We start from the raw sequence: 21,096 nt of genomic DNA on the forward strand, positions 1-21,096 counted from the left end.
TAATTAACACCAAATAACGCTTATTGCGAAGTTAAACCGAAAAATCATTATTTGAAGCAACTCTAGCGAAGGCAGCAACTGGAATAATACTAATTTTCGTTCAACTTGCACTGATACATACTTGTATGTACATGTACTTAGCCAGGTACGTACGTATATATATTTCTGTGTATACCCTTTCTTTATATCCATTTATATACATAAATGATACATTTTGTACTGACTGACAGATTGGTTATCAACTTACAGCCCAAAGAGTAAGACTTCTCGAAATTCAAGCTTCAAATTTTTCATTAAGCAGTAGTACACAATAAATGAAGCAGATTAATTTATTTTAAGCAAGTATTAAATATTTCCAATTTTCATAATTCTAGCAGCCCCTAAAAAGCAGTAGAAGCCATTTACATACATGTCTAGAAGAATAATCTGGCATTTGAATCCAGAGCATTCGAAGAATATGGATAGGCTTACATGAATTTCTCACATATGGCTGCGACTAACATTTAAAAATATATATTTAAATGAACTTGTAGCGGTTTTAGAGAAATAACATTAAGCAGCGGGTATATTGTAACTGAAATGTATTTAAAATTGATTGCTAAATTATTACATGCCTACAATTCGTATATCGATAAGTTGTATTTTTTTAATAGTTGCAATTCTAGTATCGGTGTACAATGCTATTGTAGGGTTTCCCTGTTTAATCGATATCGAGTTTATTGCATGGCTGCATTGGAAAAAAAGTTAGCAGTACCCGAGCTTTTTGGAATACCTGAGCTCTGCGCATATCAGCTTGAAGCCAGACGCGTTAAAGTTGCGTAGCGGTCAGCCTTAAAACGTGAAATAGCTTGCGCGCCCTTCAAGGAGCTCATTCAAATGTCATTTAATTGACCGTTTGTGTTGCATAAAAATGAATCTCTATTTTATGCCAAATGTACATAGGTACTTCCTTATATAAACTATAATAATTAACATAGAACGAATGTATTTATATTGTATAGTGGTATAAACTACAATTAAAGCTCACTCCATAAATAATTTGTGTTGAGGTGTGAAGCTTTCGAAAAGTGTATGCAAGATTCGATATGCCAAAGATAACTTTTGCACTTGTTATTATTTTTGTTTTATTTTGAAAAGTTGTCAGTTCTTTAGCCGAATTTCTGCGTTGCTGTTGGGGCGTGAGTATTTTTCGGAGGCGATCGGATGAATTTTCAGTGCAAAGTTTTCGTTCAACGGAAAAACTCGTACGTACGTGAAAGCTCCATACAAAGAACCAAAAAGTGCCTGAGATTAAGACCACTGCGGCAGCTACCCACTATACACGATAAAGATCGCTTGTGGCTGCTTTTTGCCTTTCAAAATAAAATCCAATGTGCACGTACAACAATGCAAGAGAGCAGAGCGGTGTTTGCCTATAAATAGAACATTTTACCGAAAGCACATTTCTCCTATATTGTAAAATGATGTTATGCTATGTTATGCTACTGTAATAATGAGAAACCACAATAATTCTGGTAAACGGCGATAGTTGTGAGTCCTAAAACAACACATTCCGATCAAGAAAATCATATCAAATATGTCAAAACGCGTCACGTGTATATCTCTCGTTGATCTCCGGTGGAAGTTGTCTTTGAATTTATCTAAAATTAAACCAACAAAATGTTAAATACATATGTATGTATTTATAAAAATAGACAAAAACGAACAGCGCTTATAGAAACTCACCCTAGATAATTCAAATAAAGGTGATGATAGTTCCCGCAGAGATGCATAAATATACAAACAAACAGAAGACGAACACTTGCAGTCCAATGCACAGCCAGTACCCAATATCCAGTACCTGTATAAAGAGAAAATACATACATATATATTATACATATTTACGTACATACAAGTATTTTCGCTTCGTCAGTTATGAAAATATCGACATCGACATACATGCATATGAACATACATATGTGTGTTTTTGTACATACTGAATACAGACCTGTATATGCATGCCCAAATATTTTTTTAATTTTCGCAACCATCAACGATAAAATACTCCGCCCACAGTTCTTGAGGCTTTCAATCACCTGTACATTCACGAAAATTCTTCTACTGTGTGTCATGGATGAGAGAGCGGTCCATAGTTTATTTTTTATACAAATTATGTGATGCACAGAGAAGTGCAATTCAATTTAAGTGCGCAACTCAGATTTCTGTTAGCCGTAATTTATCTTAAGTTTATTATTATAGTCTTAATTCTAACTCGTCTCCATTGCATTGTATTCACTATTTATCCTGCGCAGTTAGTACTTACAGACATCTGTTTTGATTCTGTTTCTCACCTATTTTTTGCTCTCTATTTAGATGTGGATGTGTAAGTGCGGCAACAACAACACTAGTCTTTCGTTTTTTGGCAAATCAATCATAACATCGTATTATTCATGATGCTCTAGAACGCATATATATATTTTTAAAAGACAAGAACTCGCCAAAACAGAAGACAACCCAAAGAACAATCATGCATTTACAGGAGACTCAAAGGTGAGTTCAATTTCTCGTTCGCATTCCTTAGAAAATACATTGTATATTACACATATTTCTCAATATTAAGTCAACACGGAGTCAGAGATATTCAGTGCAAATACACGTTTGTTTGTAAAGTAAAAATATATGTACTATACATAGATAGCTCAAAATCTGACGAATTAGCAAAAAAGCTATGCAGAAGAGATTTCTCTTTCAAAATAAAATGATTGTGCGAATATGCTTTTTGACACATTTAAAGGATACATTTTTTACATTTATCCCATTCCTGTAATTACAAAACTACAGCAATGGTTATTCTATTAGATTAAATTAATATTTTTTTAATACGTTTAGTTAAAAGTTAAACCTGAATGTCAGACATGTTAATATCCTTTTTGGAATAATAAAATTTAATTTCAAAACGGCGTTCACATTTGAAAAATTAGACCGTTAGTCCGCCATCTCCCCAAGTTAAAGGGTTGTCACCCGCTCAACTTCATAGGACAATTTCCACACCCATACACAGAAACAGACACAGGAGCGGCAGGAAAACCGTTGTGGGGAAAAGTGCGCATGCGCTGCATGGCCTGGAAGATGACAGCTGGTAGCTATCGCCGTTGGTGTTACCATTGACAACTGTCATTTGGAATGGCCCTCGCATGGTCTTATTCTTTTCGTGGTGCGCTCAGACGGAGCTTTACTTGGAACGAAAAGCCCCAAAGCTTACTAATCGATACGCGATTTGCAATTTGGTGGAACATCTTTGCCTTGCAAAGAAAAAGTGACTTGCCGTTAACTGTGAAACCAAACGGTTTAATTATAAAAAACAAGAAGTGCTTTGAAGCTATAAGAATAGCTAAAATATATCTTGAGTTATAGCTAGGAAAAGTAGGACTTTAAATTTTACGGTTTATTGGAAATTTTCCAAGTGTTGTTATACATAATAAGTTAAGGATTACGTGGATTGCACAGTGCAACGGAAGTTTTCGATAATCATAGTTGTGGCGTGGCTGTGAACAATGTCTATTCTTAAATAACGAGGTAAAAACATTGATCAATTGAAATAACTGATAATAAGCAAAGCAGGAACTGTTCCCATTCAAAACGAGCTCGCAAATAATGTCCTTTTGCACAATCGATGGTCCGTTAGCGCAGACCATTTTGCAATTGTGGTTAGAAGGAATTTCCGTAGCTGTGTACATATGTATGTACTTTGAGCCTTAATCTAAGGCCAGCTATGGAATCAGGATGTTAATTATTTCTGAAAAAGAATAAGCCGAACACACACTATCATATTCTTACACCCCCTCGGCTATTCTGCTACAGCATTTATGACATCATCGGAGCAATTTAATTCGCGCACATTGCAATGAAAATATATGTATGTATGTGTGTATATATGTACATACGTACTCGCATATATACGTATGTATATGTACTAAGCCTTTGCCCTAGACAATAGTTTGTTTAATTGCTCAGTTTGTACAAAAGGACACAGAAAAACATAGCCTTGTTCCTCACGCTTAATTATTATCAAGAGCATACATACTCATATATATGTATATATACATACGCCTTTGTATGGATGTATCTGTGTGAGTTTCTAAGCAAAAGGACCTTTTGGGCCTACTTAACAACCAGCTGATTTAAGCTGATTCTGAGCTCTGGTGAGTTTTAGTTAATTTTTTTTCATTTTTAAGGTGTGGACACACTGGTCCACACTAGCTCCGAGCTGAGTTTCGAGCTTCAATTTTGAGCATTATGGGTGCAAGTCTTGAAAATATTAGGACTGAGAAGCATATATGTTGAATATGCACAAACTGAAGAGTGCCTGCTACTGCCTTTTTGTTCTCCTCTGCTCTGTTCCAGAAACGACGAAAATGTCGGTGGGCCACGGGACCCGTTTCAGCAGCAGCAGCAGACGCACAAAGCCTCGAGCGCCCATGCTAAGGGCAAGCCGCATCAACAGCACCACCCCCAGAACCAACCACAGCAGCAGCAGCAGCAACCACAGGAGCAGCAACAACTACAGCAGCAGCCGCAACAGCAACAGCAGCCGAAGCAGGAGAAATACATAAGCTTTAACTATAAGAATCAGGATCCGGACGGGCACTTCCTACGTCTACAGCCGCCAACAAAACCACCACCGGCAATTGGACCAAGATTTCAGCCACACATCCTAGAGAATCTGAGAGCTGGTGCAGGTGACGGTGCGCAAGAGGGATCGGTGGAGCCATCGGAGGAGCATCGTTATCCAAATGCGCTGCAGCGATCAGCGACGTTGCCAGCGAAACACAATCGTTTAGGAGTACGTAGTCGAGTGACTTTTCGAGTACCACAAGCGACGCCTGCGCTCGGCGCAGAGAGAAGCAGCAACATTAATAGCTGTAATCAAGCCGCCGTTGCGGAGAAGGAGGCCAACAAAATGACTTCGGAGGACCTGCTTCAGCCGGGTCACGTGGTCAAGGAGCGTTGGAAGGTGAGTACGAATCCGCCCATCCATCTACTCCTTGACATCATCAATCACATTTTACCTTTTAGGTGGTCCGCAAAATCGGTGGCGGCGGTTTTGGCGAAATCTACGAAGGACAAGATCTCATAACGCGCGAGCAAGTGGCCCTGAAAGTCGAATCGGCACGTCAGCCCAAGCAGGTGCTCAAAATGGAGGTAGCTGTTTTAAAAAAGCTGCAGGGCAAGGAGCATGTCTGCCGTTTTATTGGCTGCGGTCGGAACGATCGCTTCAATTATGTTGTCATGCAGCTACAGGGGAAAAATCTCGCCGAGCTTCGACGCGCGCAGCCACGTGGAGCATTTTCATTGAGTACAACTCTTAGGCTAGGCTTGCAAATACTCAAAGCTATCGAATCAATACATTCTGTGGGTTTTCTGCATCGTGACATTAAGCCGGTAAGCATGACGAGCCATAAATAAATTATTAGAAATCTGTATACATAATTAGTATGCGTGTCCACATACATAGATATTATTTATACTTTACCACTTTTGTCCTTTAGAGCAACTTTTCCGTTGGGCGCTTGCCCTACAATTGCCGTCGTGTCTATATGCTGGATTTTGGTCTGGCGCGTCAATACACAACGGGCACTGGTGAGGTGCGTTGTCCACGTGCGGCGGCTGGTTTCCGTGGCACGGTACGCTATGCCTCAATTAATGCCCATCGCAACAGGGAAATGGGTCGTCATGACGATTTGTGGTCATTGTTCTATATGCTTGTGGAATTCGTCAACGGACAACTGCCATGGCGTAAAATAAAAGACAAGGAGCAGGTCGGGCTAACTAAGGAGAAGTACGACCATAGAATATTATTGAAGCACTTGCCATCCGATCTCAAACAATTCCTGGAGCATATACAGTCCCTGACCTATGCCGATCGGCCAGACTATGCGGTAATTTCATTCAACAATCACATAAATTCCTGACATCAATTTCGCAATTCTTTATTTAAATCGACAGATGCTTATTGGGTTGTTTGAGCGGTGTATGAAACGACGGGGTGTCAAGGAATCGGATCCGTACGACTGGGAGAAGGTAGACACTGCCGGTATTGGCAACATAAATCCAGCGACCAATGCTCCGACACCGGCTAAAAATGAATATATGCACGGCAATATTACACAGATGACTGTCGCAGCCTCCAATGCAAGCGGCACAGAATATGTGAGTTTCACAACCGATTTCGTTTTTGTTTATTAAACACAAACTTGACAAACAAATTTCCAAACTCGATCAGATTCAAAATCGAAATTGGTAAATGTTCTTAATTTCTTAGATCAATTAAGATTTTGGCATTCAATTGTTTTGCTTCAGAGCTAGGGCTTCAGTAGTCATCCATTAGATTTACTTGTTAATCGGGCTTAATTTCGAGCAATTAACAAATTTTGATTGAATCCGGAAATATAAGCCGGTTAGTTTCAAGGGATATCTTTTTCTTCATCATTTTTATATTCCTCTGAATTTTTCCAGTATTTGTTAAAATGTAATCTCAATAGTCCTAAATATAATTTGCTTGTTCACATACAATATTTGCATAATTGTTTAGATTCGGAAAAGAAATGACATTGATACGGCTCAGATGGCCTCAACGGAACCGCTACACATAAAAGAGAAGGTAAATATTAGTTTTTGGATTCATATGAACCTCATTCCACGCACACACACAAACTCACATTTATTTTGTGTGCAGGTGGATAAGAATTGCAATGCGACGACACCTCAGCCCGACTGCGCCATACAGAATCTCAATTCGGGCAATCAAAACATATTGGCCAAGACACCGCTGGCTGGGAATGCTATTCAGCAGCAGCAACAACAACAATTGACTTCCAATGCGGTGGCCCTACCAAGTCTGACAAGTGGTTTGATGAAATCAGCAACTGTGGCTGTGTCCAATCATGAAGCTTCCGCCACGGCACAAGTCAAATCCCCACATGCAGTCATCCATACAAAACGTGGCCAGGCACATGCTGGAAACGCCGCACTTGGCCAAACATTTGGCAAATCATTTGCAAGCAATCAAAACAACTCGGCACCAGTTTACGTAAGTCTGTGCAATCTTTATCGGGATTATATATACTTATATATATTATCCACAGTATCCGCACGCTGATGACAAAATTGCTGCCCTACTACCAATTAAGTTACAGAAGGAAGCAGGACGCAAGGAGGATGTAGTCTCCGTGTCTCTGGAAAATGTGCTAGAGGAAAAGAACGGCCTTAATGCTGTCGATGTGGGCGGCACCAGCAAATCGCTGTGCGGCGAGCGTCACTCAACGCGAGGCGATGCCCAGACTACTGGCGGCGAGTTAGCGGCCACAGATGTTGTGGGACCCAAGCTGGTAGCCGCTTTGGCGCCTGAAAAATCATCCGAAAGCAAACGCAATTCAACCCATGGTGCCGGCAGCGCAGAGGAGCAGAAATCAACATACGGACGCTTGCGGGTGTTGACAGCACCTCCAATGAGTGTGCATGACTTAACAGTTGGTGCCGGCACGGCCTCTGTCGGAAATACTGGGGCCGGGGCTGATGGAATTTCAACAGGGCGTGATCCGGACCATTTGCTATTTGATGCGATAGCTGGCAACGTGGCCTCTGGAACAGTTGTTCCATCGTCTAAAGCTGGGGGTGGACAGCGTGGTCAGGTCTTTTGCATAGCTGGGGGACCGCCACCGAATCGTCGATCAGCGACATCGACCAATTTGCGCCCCTCGTCGGGCGCTGGGTCAACGCAACGTCTGAGCAGCGGTGGCACAACAAGAGGCAGCATGGGTGGCGATCATTCCGTCACACAATTCGCTCTGATTGATGACGAGAACGTATCGGCACTGCAGCAGGTAACCAAGGGTGGTGGCGCACTAACTTTGGCCTCACAATGGAAGAGTCAATTCGATGATTCCGAGGACACGACCGACAACGAGTGGAAACAAGAGCCACAGGTAAATGCAAGGGCACCGAAGGCAAGCCAAGGCAACGGGTCCGGGTTCGGGACTGGGTCCGCGTCTCGGTCTAAGTCGTCGTAAAGCCCAACTAATACCACTAACGACTAACTAAATAGCAAATACCAACACAGTAAAGCTTATGCTATAGTAAATGCTTAAAATGTCCAGACGTAAAAAATTGTTTACCTTTTTCATATATATAGTACTATATCTCTATATACACATACCATATACTATATATACAACAACCTACCTATCTACACAACTACCCACAAATGGGTGCTGCGAATGCGTACTACATATGTATATCTATGTATGTTATTCACCAATATATGTGTATATGTAAATGTTCTGCTATCCCATACAATTAGTATGTAAATTTATGTGAACGTATGTATATATGTTGCGCCATTCCAGCCACTTTTTCAGAGCCAATCTAATGTTTGTTGATTTGTTTTTATTCATTTTCTTTTTTTTTAATATTAATGTGCAAGAAACATGGCTCTTTAATCTGTATTACATTTTATATAAAATGTACATTTGCCTTGATCATAAGTCGAAAATATATACCTCTTGCCTCACAGTCCCAACCCAATTTGGAGCACGTGAACAAGTCGGAAGTGGCATTGCCTAGCGAGAGTGTCAACATAATCGCTACTAGCACTAGCAAAGCTGAAACAGCTGAACGACCCCAAGGAACTGAGCGGGTAAAGAGGTGAGTTCTCTTCATACCTAACCTGCATTCCGATTGATTTCTTAAGTTTGATTCCGCAAATCGAACGTATAACCTAATTAATTATACAACTTTTGTTAGTTATGTACATTAAAACAGACAAATTGACAAAGTTGCGGTTGCAATTGTAGAAACTTGCCTGCTAACAAGCCAAATCATGAGAAGCGCAAAGAACAGCGCTGAATAGAGTAACAAGTTCTACTGAAGACAAAAATGAATGAAAAATATAAAAAAGTTTAAGCAATTAAGCATAAGTGTACTATTGTATCTACTCCTGTTATTGTCTACTTTGGAAAAGTATGATCATTCATTTAAGATAAGTTAGACGGCACTGCCTCTCTCTTTAGCGTAAATTTAGATATGTATGAGACGCGAACACGTCGTTATCATCAAAACAAAGTCGAAACCTCAATCTGAAGACTCCTTTACTTAGATTTCGTATAAACTAAATAGGGTTTTTGTTAATGAGATACGAAAAATACCCAGCCCTAACAAATAAATACCATCGAAGACTAATAAACTTAACTGCTTCCCCATGCGTTTTTGTTCCTAAATATTAGAATTATTACAAAGTTTCGAGAATTCTTAGAAGACTGTTATAACAAAAGTAAAGAACACTTAATTACAACATGGAAGACTATTATCAAAAGAAGGCCTAAGAAATTTAATAACATTTCGAAACTTTTAAGCTATGAGACAGTTTCCAAATATCCGCATGGTCTAGTTCTAGAATATCCTGTCTTAAAGTAAAAATAACTAGAAAATGTTAGACACGGTTAGTTTTTATGATTTTTCATGGGCTGGGTCTATTGAGTCCATATACATATATTGAATTATTGTACATGTCGTTTCCTGTCTAATGTACATACCTACAAATGCAATGTTGTTTTATGATGAGGTGCACCTACACGAACATATAGTATATACTTACATGTGTTATATTATGATGATTTCCCCTACATTTGCCATATAGATACACACTTAACATAGCCGGCATCGAGAACTACGAAACCCTGCAGAATTCGATACCGCACTGTTGGTCTGAGCCGGCGATGGGTAATGTATTACGTAAAGATTTAGAGCCACCTGCTGTACAACAGGCAGCCTTCGATGACACAGTAAGCATACGATTTATATACTACTTTGAGATCTTAATAGCTCTCTCTCTCTCTCTGTAACAACTCTTCTACTCTTATAAGGCAGTGTCATGCACATGCATACTATATACATACATATACATACATAAATAATGTACAAATACAAATACTATATAATATTCATGTTATTCATACGCATATATTCTACAAACATACATGCGAGTGCGTGTGTGTATTACATACTATGTCTCGTGTATGGCACAGCAAAAACTTGCAAACAAATTGCCCTGCATGCGCATTTCTGTGTAATTTAATTGTAGTTGAACGTACATACATACATACTATATACACTAATGAATATATGGCGACAGGTTTATTTTGATTTGATTTGATTTGATTTGATTGGATCGGTATGATACTGTTGGGAGACATTTTAAGCATTTAATTCATAAAGCAAATAACTCTCACACATACTGACATACGAGTATGTGTAAACCTGGACCTGTTTAACTTACATATGTACATACGTATATGGTAGACCTACTCTGCGTACATGCTACCAATACGTATAATTAATGTTTACATTCCGCCAACATAATGCACATGCATCCATTATTTAACCATTTATCTAATGATCTCACCCGGCTTGATCGACTGCCTCTCTTCAAGGTTTATCGGATGGACATAGCCAGGAATGTGTGCGTGCGCGAAACCTATTCTGAAATCGCTCCCTTGCTTAATGCGAAGGCGGCTGCCGGTGCCTATGCGGTGCACTCCTTCCGAGAAAGAGACCGAGACAGAGATAGAGACAGCGACGATGCTGCCAACGTGCACGACTATCCGTCGGCCAACAATCAGCCGCCAAGTGTGGATGGTCCAGCAAATGTGAATACAATGTGCAAACATCGAAACAGCCTTCCCAATGTTTCCCTGACTGATATCTTTGATGAGCAGCCATTAGCGATAAATACAAATACTCATCTAAATGCTGGTGGCGTTCAAGAACAACATTTGGCCAAGGAGCTGACTAGGAATACTGGCGGCGACGCTTTGGCCAGCATTGTGGCCGTGCCCTGGTGTGTTCAAACCACTTCCTGTCAGCGAAGCAATTTGCCACCTCTACAGAGCGCCGCAGATCCCAGCATGCAGAGACTGCAAACGCATTTGCCGGAATGCAACCAACATGTACAGGCCACCAGTGGCGGTTCCAGTGGCAATACAACACAAGGTGACGATGGCTGTGTTAGTGGACGACTTGAAATTCGTGTCATTCCCAAAGGTAGGTCGACAAAAAAGAATTGGTAAATGGACAGAGCCAGACGAATCAATGCAGAGTCTGTTTGTATGTTTGTCTGTATGAACATCGAGAACTTTTAAACCATTATAGCTGGGCGCACTAAACTTGGTGCTTACTCGCTGCAATTGTAAATTGTAAATAACGATGATTTCTTTTTGTTTAGAAAACTCGAACCTTGATGAGTCTGTCTACTATGATGCAGTAGCAGCCGCTGCCAAAACCTCGAGTGGTGCCGTTCCTAGTAAGGGAGCTGTAGTTGGTTATACACAAAGTCCAGAGCCACGTGATAAGGTGCCAACAATCTGTGATGACAAAGAAGCAGCAGTGATTTCTTCATCTACAACTAATAATAATGTGCCCACTAACAACACTAAAGATTTGCCAGCCACGCCCAATGAGATTAGCTGCTGTAGCATCAATCAATCATCGGGCGATGCTCCGATGAAAATTAAGTTGAATGGCAATGGTGGTGGTACCCATAATATCACTCCAATTGGTACGCAATCCAAAACAGGTGACTCGAATACGCAATATGCCAATGCTAATGCCAATACCAATACCAATGCCAATGCCACTGCCACCGCCTCGGTCAGTCGTGTGGGTGGCGGCGATATTTCAACTCCCAGTAAGATTCCAGTACTTACTTCCAATTTGCGTCAGTCCAAGTGTGCTTCTTGGGCGGGCGTTGACACTGCAACCGTAGCAGTAGCAGCAGCAGCAACAACAGCAGCAACAATAAGTGCTATCAATCCTGTGGGAACACAACCACCACTTCAGAATCCACCACAACCACAACCACCACCACCACCACAACTACAACAACAACCACACCAAACACCCAGTTGCGTCGCGGACGTTATTGCCAGCCGCAATGACATTTATTCTAGTGCTTTACAAAATCCTCCTAATATTACGGACTTAACACCAGGTTTGTCCTTTTGTTAGCTTACGCCTTCAATGCTTTCAATGTGTGCTTTGTGCTCTGGATGTGTGCTCTGTACTCTAACTCACATACATGCTTACATAGTACATATGTGTGTGGCATTGTAAATACATACGTAATATTGGGCCGTGGTGTGGACCAGTCTAATTATTCGTTTCGTAACCTTAAATCCTTAAATGCCAAATTGGTCCATGCTTGTGCCTTAAAATGTGTGTTACACTCATGTCTAATTTCACTCTCTTCTCTTTCTCTCACTATCTCTCCCTTTCTCCCTCTCTCTCTCTCTCTCTCTCTCTCTCTCTCTCTCTCTCTCTTTCGTCCGCTCTATGTGTTTCTCTGTATGCAGGTTTGCGACGTCGTCGCGAGTCTACAGAAGGAAAGTACGTAACAGATCCCACACAACTAAACTTAAGATTTCAACGTCCTCGATCTCGCACTTCCAGTCGGTAGGTACAGCAGCTTAGTGCTCGTATTGTGCCTCTTATTGGAAACCATATTAAAATCAACACATGTATGTATGTATCTGTATGCATAGGACGCGTGGCATCCCGACAACAATGCTCGGCCACTTTGATGATCACTCCACGGACAACAGCGAGGATCAGCCCGGCAAGGATTTAGGTACAGCAGACATTGTTGGCTTTGGAACCTTATCATGCAAAGCAGAACCTACCTCTACTTTCGTTTCCCAACCAACCGAGGATGCATTATCAGGCAACATAGCACGGAATCAAAATTTAATAGATACCCAAGTGCGAACTGACATCTCGCCGCCGCCCGGAGATCCAAAAATAGAAAATAGTGCACGCTTACGACGATACAGACATAACGTAGAATAATTTCATAAATAACGATGCAAGCAAGATAGCGAGCAAGCAATAGTTTCACGCCATATTCGTATTAGAGGAGCGCAATAGAAATACATACATAAATTAAATACAAGCAAACAAAAACAAAAACCAAAAAGAAAAAACAACAAAAACTTAGCCATATTCGCTCGTTCAGAATATATATAAATATATATTTAAATTGTAGAGCAATTACGCAGTAAGCTTTAGAGCCATTTTAAGGGTGTAAAACGCAATCAGAATCGAATTCAGACTCGGTATCAGAATCTGGATCAGAGTGCATTCAACTATCGGCGAAAATTAAGCGCATACGCAAAACCCCTTCTCTCAAATATTACCCTATTTACCTACCAGCCATAAACAAAATACAAAATACAAAATAGAACCCTTTGGGCGTGCTAGCTGCTGCAAGGGCCGGTGTCTTATGTAACAAAACAGAAAATAATAATAATAATAACAAACAAAGAAAGAAGATGATAAAATATTATGGACTATTATAATCTAGTTATAATAAATTCTATAGAAGCTCTTACACATGCAGAAGCTCTTTGCTAGGTGAATATCAAACATTAATCATTGTACATTTTGAATTCTTTAATGGAATGGAATACCAGATTTTAGCATATTGATGATTGGTTGCGTTAGATAGTTGATTTGAAGAAAAAAACACGAAAGAAGAAGAAGAAGCATAAAGCAGCAACATTTAATGAAACAAACAAAAACCAAAAAAAAAAAAAAAAAAAACAAAACAAAACACAAGTAGAAAAGTTGAAGGACAAGCATTATTAATGATGAACTTCAGGTATGGATTACAATTACATATGTTCAACGACGGTGTTTAATGAATGGCGCTATAAATTGATCATTAGTTTCAGTTATAAAAAATATATATGTACTATAATATAGACATTGAGGTGTGGCGTTACGGCGTTAATGGCGTTAATTGCTTTCGACAGCATGGGGACTACACATATTTAAAAACAAAAGTGCTTTCTAACAAATTTAAGTTTATTTTACCTACTATTTATTTTGATGATATTTTGTAAACCAAAGATTTCATTAGAAGGAACTTAATATATGATATAAGGGTTATTTCTTTAATTGTATATACGCATATGTGTGTGGAACTTGTAATAGAACAAATTAACCTCAATAAAGTGTAACATTAATTCTACAGTATATTTCGACTCTGCAATCTACACATCCTACCCATCTATCTCTCCATCTATCTAGCTATCTATCTATCTATCTATATATATGTACATACATGCATACGAACAAAATCATAAGAACAACAACAAACGACGATACAGATGAATACACCCATTCTAGTGACTTCTAAGTATTACTGCTACACTCTGACAACATATTGTTATTCATGCAAGCATTTGTTTTTCCATTCGTATAGTATATTGTATATTACATAGGTATTATCATCCATTTGGGACATTTGGGTGCATGCTTGACTAAAAATCGGCATCCCAGCCACTGGACTCCTCGGGCGCCTCATTTGTTTCTTTCGGAAACTCATCGAAATATTTCGTATCGGTTGGGGAAGAAATCTTCGGCACGAACGGTGATTTTAGGGTTTGATTTTCCAAACCATCCCAATCGAATCCCAGGAACCACCTATTTATTATGCCAAATACAGATATAATTGCAATTAAATCCACAAAAAATCGACAGAGAAAAATGATGTACTTATGCTTTTTGACATCCTGCAGACCACCCTTTTGATATCCAATACGCTCGACAGGATTACGACGACACAGCTTTTTCACCAGCTGTACTGCAGATCTGGACATATGAATGGGAAAACTGACCATGTCAATGCCTTTTAGTATTAGCTTGTACGTTTTCAATGGATCGTTTGCGGAGAACGGAGGTCTAAAGCAGAAGTAATTTATTTAATGGCGGAATATATGGAACTGAAGTAAACTACTCACCTAGCCTCCAGAGTCTCATATATCAGTATGCCAAGAGCCCAATAATCGACCGCATGGTCATGACCTTTATTCAATATAACCTCGGGCGACACATATTCGGGTGTGCCGCAGAAAGTCCATGTTTTGGAACCACTGCCAATATACTTTGCAAATCCGAAGTCAACCTTGAAAAAGAACATGTTCTGTATTGTAAAAGATATCCATCCATAAAACTAAAACTACCCCTGAATTTAGAAATACTACATGTAGTATATTCTATTATTAACAAATATTATTCATAAGTTAAAAATTTATAGCCTAAATGGGAGATTTATTCAAATAATTCCCAAGTGGGTCTTCTGCCACATAAATATGTGATTTTTCGGCTATATACCCAAGTATGTAATAATTAGACTCTCATTCATCTTATCATTGCAAAAACATCAAAAGGGAAATTTTTTGAAAACAAGAGAGAACGCTACAGTCGAGCGAGCCGGACAGTGTAATACCCGGTACCCAGACAAATTTCCGGGACTGAGTTATACTCATGTGCCCATAACAGTAGCAAAAAAAAGAAGAAGAGCGAACTTGATGCTGCAGTTTGTGGGCGTAGTACTGAAGTGAAATGGTTTCACTAAGAAGTTTTCTTAGAATTGACCGATTCGGATGAAATTGAAAACAAAACTATAGAATTGTATATAGATTATTTGTGCAAAGTTTGAAATGTGGACAGTATTGACAAAATTCTGTAGCGGGGGAAGGGGGGAAAAATTCCAAAAAATAAATTAAATGCGTCCTTTCTCGGACCTAGGAGAATCTGGATACCAACTTTGGTTATTCCAGCTTCCATAGTTTCTGAGATCCTTGCGTTCATCCACACAGACGGACGGACGGACATGTCTAAATTCGTCTCGTCGATCAAGAATATATATAGTTTATGGGGTTGGAGATGCTAAACCTAATATACCCTTTATATGTACCCTACAGGTACAGGGTATAATAAGTATTCTCTTAAATAACACTATTAGATGAAACTTTCTTAAAAGTATGGCTAGTTGTCTTCCACTCTTCTTCTAGGAAGATTTTTGGTATATAGTACATATGTATGTACATATGGGAGTGAATGACATACCAGCTTTACATATCCCTTATGATCGATCATCAGATTCTCAGGTTTCAGATCTCTATAAACAATTCCACGCGCATGCAGGTATCCAAATGCCTGCAACGCACATGCAACAATAAACTGGGCGGCACCCTCCGGGAAGGCCCCAGCTCTACGCATCAGTGTCCAGATCTCTCCACCCATGCAGGCTTCCAACAGCAGATAAACATATTTGCTGTCCCGAAAAGTGCGGTAGAGCCGGCATATAAAGGGACAGTCACTGTACAGCAAGATGTTACGCTCATTCATAACATGATCCTGCTGATTGCTATCTATAATATGCTTCTTCTTAAGACACTTCAGAGCATAGACGTCATCATTATGTTTGACCAGTTCGACGCGGCCGAATCCACCCATGCCCAGCGTGGTGACAAACTCCAAATCCTTGAGCTGCATGTCTGGAAATGCTGCATGAAGCAAATATGTATACATACATTCCTATATATAAAAGAGCCATGTTTATACCTACCAGGACAGATGTTTTCTCCAAAAATGTTTAGAGGATTTTGTGCGTTGGCCATTTGCACATCTGTGTTATAAGTTTTCTCTTTGAGTTCACAGAGATCGCCAATCAGTTGCATAAACGACTCCCTATCCAAGGTTAGGCACTCCACGCCCGGTTCCAACGCAATAATATTGGCGGTACGCTTGTCATCGTTAATGAGCGCCTGTTCCCCAAAGTAGTCGCCGCGGCAGAGTGTACGAAGCTCCACTTCGCCGGCTGCTGGTAGGCTCTTCTGAGTTACTTTTACAGATCCCTGGGATATCAGGAAGAATGTATCGCCGTTGGCCCCCTGTCTAATGATATAAGTTCCTGCTGCAAAGAACTCCACTTCAAGGGCATCGGCTATCTTGACCAGTATATCTTCGGTCAGATTTGAAAGAAGGGGAACCGATTTTAAAAAGTTAACACTATTTTCGATGCGCTCTAAACCGGTTCTCATCATTATCTGTTGATATATGCGTCGATCCAAAACCCATACTGTCGCATTACTTATGGCCCGCACAGATGCAGTTCTGGTACAGTTATATAAAATGGCAAGCTCTCCAAAGGCCTCCCCGGGCTTTATCCTATTCAAAACCTTTCCATTCTTGATCACATCGAAGTAGCCCGCAGCGGACACATAGAGATGGGCTCCATGTTCCCCCTCTTGTATAACGAACTCGTCCTTGACCACATTCACGGAATACATGGAGTCAGCTAGCTCGCGAATTAATGGACCGTCAATGTGCTTCAAGAAATCGTTCTCTGTTATAGCATCTTTAATCAATTGTTTAGATCTGTAGAGTAGATGTGAAATTTGTGAAATTATTGTTTGCACACAATTGAAAGCGCTTTATGATTTACTTTGGCTTTCGTATAAAATGAAACGAATTACTGTGCTAATTACTAATTAACTTAATTTTATAAATACGACTGGTTATTTAAATTACCTAAAATCCTTATTGTATTTTGGTATCGAGACTTTGGTTGACTTTTGCATGCGCACTTCACAGCTTTCTCCTGATACACCTTGTCTTTTCATAAACGGTGCTAAGATCATGTCCAATTCGTAGTATCGTGGAGAGTATTCGCGTAGTTCGTCTTTCTGATATTTCGATTTGATGTCATCGGTTTCGATTTTCATATTCTCGTATGCCTCTTTCAAGGCCCTCTGAAACCAAAAGAATCCAAAAACAGAATGCATATCTTTAAAGCCTGAAGCTATATTGTTTGTATGTTTTTAATGCCAGCTATATATGTATGTGTGCATGTATGTATGTATGTATATTGGTTTACCTTACATCTAAGCAATTCTTGATGTTTCACCCTAAATTTTAATACTGTATTACTTAATATTTGTCTTAAATAGGCATTTTCCTCCTCCAGTCTTTTTATTTCTGGGTTCTCGCTCATAGAAATAGTCAATGGGCTCTTCTCAGAAGGCATTCTCGATCGCATAGTCAGAGATGTTTTTCGTATCTATATGGGGGGAAAAAATTCAATTGTATTTTCAATGCCATTTACATTTGTAATCCACATTTGTATCTATGTATGTATATCGTCATCAATCATGTTTAAGATAGTACAAAAAAAATGCGAGTAGATATCGCAATTTGTTCACATTTCATATCAGTCCTCACCTGGCTTTTAACATTTGGATCTTGTCGTATTTTAGACGTTCTTCTTATTAAATCAAGTGAATTGCTGGACATGGTGGGACCCAAAATTCCACTTTCTTCGAAAAACTGTTGAGCTCTGTCAAAATTATTGCACCAATCAAGAACTGGCGCTTCTGATATTGGATTCGAATCCTCGAAGAGCTGGAACTTGTTTAAAAAATCACAGCACGCTTTATCAAATATTTCGGAATCGTCGCCAGTGTTGGGACTTTCCGATACTTCACTTGTTGGGCTTTCATTTATATTCTGTGTAGATGGCGTTTGGGCTGATTTTGTCGGTCTTACTGAAACACGCTGCCTCGATTTTGATGACCATAAGTTTATATCGCTACTCGTGAATACGTAGTTTAGATCGGGATGTGAAAAGGATGTTAAGCTTCGTCTCTGAGTCCTGGTCTTCTCGGCAATATTTTGTGAAACCACGCATGGCTGCGCCTCGGATATGGAACGCCTGTGGTCTGGACAATAAGCATTTCTGCGATTTCTATTGAAAAGGACTTTTCGTGCATTTTCCGGCGACTTACGGAACAAGGTGAACTCATTCGAACTGTCCATTTGAGCCGATTTAGAATCGGAACTCTCCGAAGGCTGCGACATGCTGCTTTATGGTGTGTTGCTTGTCTCTTGCGGTCGCTATTATCTGTAATTTGAAAAGCAATCCAATATCGGATTATGCAATGCCGTGGAAAGATTCTCAGATAAGGATAACGAACACAAGCTCAAGGGACTGTTTTTATGTGCATGCTACAATTAATTATCTTTGTCAGCCAAATGAGATATTTCACAGATTCTTTTTTATTCATTTTTCATCTTTCATCTTCAATTTTTATCATTCGCAGTGAGTTTATCGGGATCAAGGCCTTTACTTTCTGCGAAAAACTTACTGCAGGCACGGCCACGAGTAGGCGGCAGTGTCAATAGGCCGTAATGAGTACGTTGTACGTGTTGTTGTTGTGGTTGTTGTTGTTGTTTTCCCGGAACATTTAATAAGCAATTGCAATTTGTCTTTTTTAATAAGTAAGTAATAATAAGCAGCAAATGAGAATTTCGACTGGCAATAAAACAATAAAACGCTCGCCCTGCCGGAATCAGAATCGGAATCTCTGTTATTTCGCGGCTACAGTGGCCAGACCTTGTGTTGTTGGGTTACGTTACGACAACAACGCCGAAAATATATAAATATGAAGTAAGCGGCGGCGACGGCGGCGGCGGCGGCAGCAGCAGCAGCACCAGCAGCAGCAGCAGCAATGATAATATTTGTATATATTGTACATAGATAAATAATTATTTCGACGCAAGCACCCAGATAATATTCATTTCTCTGCTGACTACCTATGCCTTTGCCTCTGCCTCTGGCACCGCCACTGTTGCTGTTGTTGCTGTTGCTGTTGTTGTTGTCGCTGCTGCAGAAAGTTCAATGCACAAAAACGCTGGCTGGTGTTCATACACATGCATGTATTTTAGATACTACGTGAACTAAGAGATATTCGTACAAGCAACAGCAACAGAAACACCAACACCAACAACAATAGTAACACCAACACCAACAGCAACAGCAACAGAAGGTGGCAAGTTTGCCATAGATATGGCTATCATTATCAGCAAGGGCCGATGCCAATCTGCAAACTATATAATACATATGTACAAATACGAATAATTTATCAATATAAATTATAATTTCACATTTTGCTAAATTTTTCATATCCACAATAAATGACACCACCACCACCACCACCTCCGCCACCACCTCAACCACCTTCGATTGGTGTTAAGATTTCTTTTTGAAATTCAGCAACTATGCTGCCCTAAAAATGACAACAACTGCCAGAGACCTCCAAATACACATATACAACCATAGGCTGAGATCTTAACCGGCTTAGACCTGATTCAAAATTGTGGGAGCACTTGATGCGCGTTTGTATCAAAACACCAAATTAATTAGCAGCAACGATCTAATCACAAATGTATATCAAGTCTAAGGCTAAGCGCAACAAAAACAAAAGCGTGGGACACCGCCCGGTAGCATGGATTGATAAGTCTTTAATTTGAATAGATATTAAATGCCATATATGCATAGTATATACAAGTATGTACATGTATTATCAAAACTTATGAAGAGGAAAAATCATCAAAAGCGATCATGGAAGGATTAAAACACAAGTTCTTTATAATCGCTGCTATATCTGTTTAAGATCAGTTCATAGTCGGAATGATTCTGCAATCGGTAATTTGTTGCGTTGCGAGACTCGTTTAGGCCCAGTCTTACGACTTGCTAACTTGTGAACTTTACTGGTTAGCACGTAATTCATAGTTCTAAAGATAAGACAAAAAAAAAAAATAAATAAAAAGTGAAATAAAATCACACTTCGCATCACTAATTTATCTTGTGCCAAACATTTTCATTTCAGCTGCAGCCTTATTTTTGCTCTGTTGTTTCTTTTTTATTTTTGTTTTATTTATTTTGTTGTTGTTTTTTTTTCGTTTTTTATATTTTTGATGGGGATACGGACACGTATGTGTGTAGGAAGTCCGAGGCGAGACGACGGCGACAACAACAGTAACAAAAACGACCACTGGAAAGCCGGAATAGATACCGCTCGACACGACGTTCTCTGCTCAACTAAAAACAAAATCAAATATACGATAAACACTGACCGAATCGAAACGGTGCGCGCGTTTGGGGGCAAACCGAAACGGTAACGCTTTTTATACCTTTTCGCGAGAAGAGCTATACGACTTCCAACTTCCAACCCATGACTTTCCACCAGATCTTGGCAAACGCATTACACACATTTACATGATCATGAGCGACAAGCTGATCGCGATTTCTCTACCATCGTAGGCTAAACTATTTGGGTGCAAGATTGTCTCTTTAGGTCCAAAACAAGGTTATATATAGTGCATATAGACTGATATGCTTTCAGTAGATTACATTTTGGAAATGAATTGAGTGTGAAC

At 39.8% G+C, this 21,096-nt stretch overlaps 2 protein-coding genes and 1 long non-coding RNA gene across 7 annotated transcripts; 1 reads left to right on the forward strand and 2 right to left on the reverse strand.

Annotated features, from left to right (window-relative positions):
* Positions 1 to 1,217: 1,217 nt before the first annotated feature.
* LOC115628055 (tau-tubulin kinase homolog Asator) lies at positions 1,218 to 14,064 on the forward strand. 4 transcript variants are annotated; one of them, XM_030524016.1, is made up of 15 exons: positions 1,220 to 1,530; positions 2,353 to 2,529; positions 4,384 to 4,993; positions 5,056 to 5,421; positions 5,529 to 5,918; positions 5,986 to 6,189; positions 6,572 to 6,640; positions 6,716 to 7,069; positions 7,125 to 7,964; positions 8,552 to 8,682; positions 9,674 to 9,818; positions 10,467 to 11,076; positions 11,258 to 11,590; positions 12,384 to 12,483; positions 12,573 to 14,064. In XM_030524016.1, exons 2-15 carry the CDS (start codon positions 2,507 to 2,509, stop codon positions 12,874 to 12,876), a joined length of 4,479 nt encoding a protein of 1,492 aa, XP_030379876.1. In that variant the 5' UTR covers positions 1,220 to 1,530; positions 2,353 to 2,506; the 3' UTR covers positions 12,877 to 14,064. The 4 variants fall into 4 exon arrangements, with proteins under 4 accessions (XP_030379875.1, XP_030379876.1, XP_030379872.1 ...); XM_030524012.1 differs by having other exon boundaries at positions 1,221 to 1,530; positions 11,258 to 12,022; XM_030524014.1 differs by having other exon boundaries at positions 1,221 to 1,514; positions 11,258 to 12,022.
* LOC115628057 lies at positions 1,517 to 2,057 on the reverse strand. The gene is made up of 3 exons (XR_003995737.1): positions 1,988 to 2,057; positions 1,726 to 1,840; positions 1,517 to 1,640 (listed from the first exon to the last, which is right to left on the reverse strand). It is a non-coding gene; the product is annotated as an uncharacterized LOC115628057 (long non-coding RNA).
* Positions 14,065 to 14,272: 208 nt separating the features above from the next.
* LOC115628056 (cGMP-dependent protein kinase, isozyme 1-like) lies at positions 14,273 to 20,686 on the reverse strand. Of its 2 annotated transcripts, XM_030524017.1 has the most exons (10): positions 20,649 to 20,686; positions 18,663 to 18,778; positions 18,100 to 18,596; positions 17,756 to 17,938; positions 17,410 to 17,630; positions 16,445 to 17,256; positions 15,943 to 16,382; positions 14,832 to 14,995; positions 14,587 to 14,772; positions 14,273 to 14,514 (listed from the first exon to the last, which is right to left on the reverse strand). In XM_030524017.1, exons 2-10 carry the CDS (start codon positions 18,733 to 18,735, stop codon positions 14,352 to 14,354), a joined length of 2,739 nt encoding a protein of 912 aa, XP_030379877.1. In that variant the 5' UTR covers positions 18,736 to 18,778; positions 20,649 to 20,686; the 3' UTR covers positions 14,273 to 14,351. The 2 variants fall into 2 exon arrangements, with proteins under 2 accessions (XP_030379877.1, XP_030379878.1); XM_030524018.1 differs by lacking the exons at positions 18,100 to 18,596; positions 18,663 to 18,778; positions 20,649 to 20,686 and having other exon boundaries at positions 17,809 to 17,913.
* Between the last annotated feature and the right edge of the window lie 410 nt (positions 20,687 to 21,096).

Source organism: Scaptodrosophila lebanonensis, unplaced genomic scaffold (assembly GCF_003285725.1).
Source record: "Scaptodrosophila lebanonensis strain 11010-0011.00,11010-0021.00 unplaced genomic scaffold, SlebRS2 tig00000098-arrow-pilon, whole genome shotgun sequence".
NCBI lineage: Eukaryota > Metazoa > Arthropoda > Insecta > Diptera > Drosophilidae > Scaptodrosophila > Scaptodrosophila lebanonensis.

Coding starts and splice junctions, on each gene's coding strand:
- LOC115628055 (XM_030524012.1), top strand. CDS start 2,507: ATGCATTTACAGGAGACTCAAAG. Junction 4,994..5,055: donor TGGTCAAGGAGCGTTGGAAG/GTGAGTACGAAT, acceptor TTTACCTTTTAG/GTGGTCCGCAAAATCGGTGG. Junction 6,190..6,571: donor ATGCAAGCGGCACAGAATAT/GTGAGTTTCACA, acceptor ATAATTGTTTAG/ATTCGGAAAAGAAATGACAT.
- LOC115628056 (XM_030524017.1), bottom strand. CDS start 18,735: ATGTCGCAGCCTTCGGAGAGTTCCGATTCTAAATCGGCTCAAATGGAC. Junction 17,939..18,099: donor ATCCAAATGTTAAAAGCCAG/GTGAGGACTGAT, acceptor CCCCCCATATAG/ATACGAAAAACATCTCTGAC. Junction 17,631..17,755: donor AAGAATTGCTTAGATGTAAG/GTAAACCAATAT, acceptor TTTTGGTTTCAG/AGGGCCTTGAAAGAGGCATA.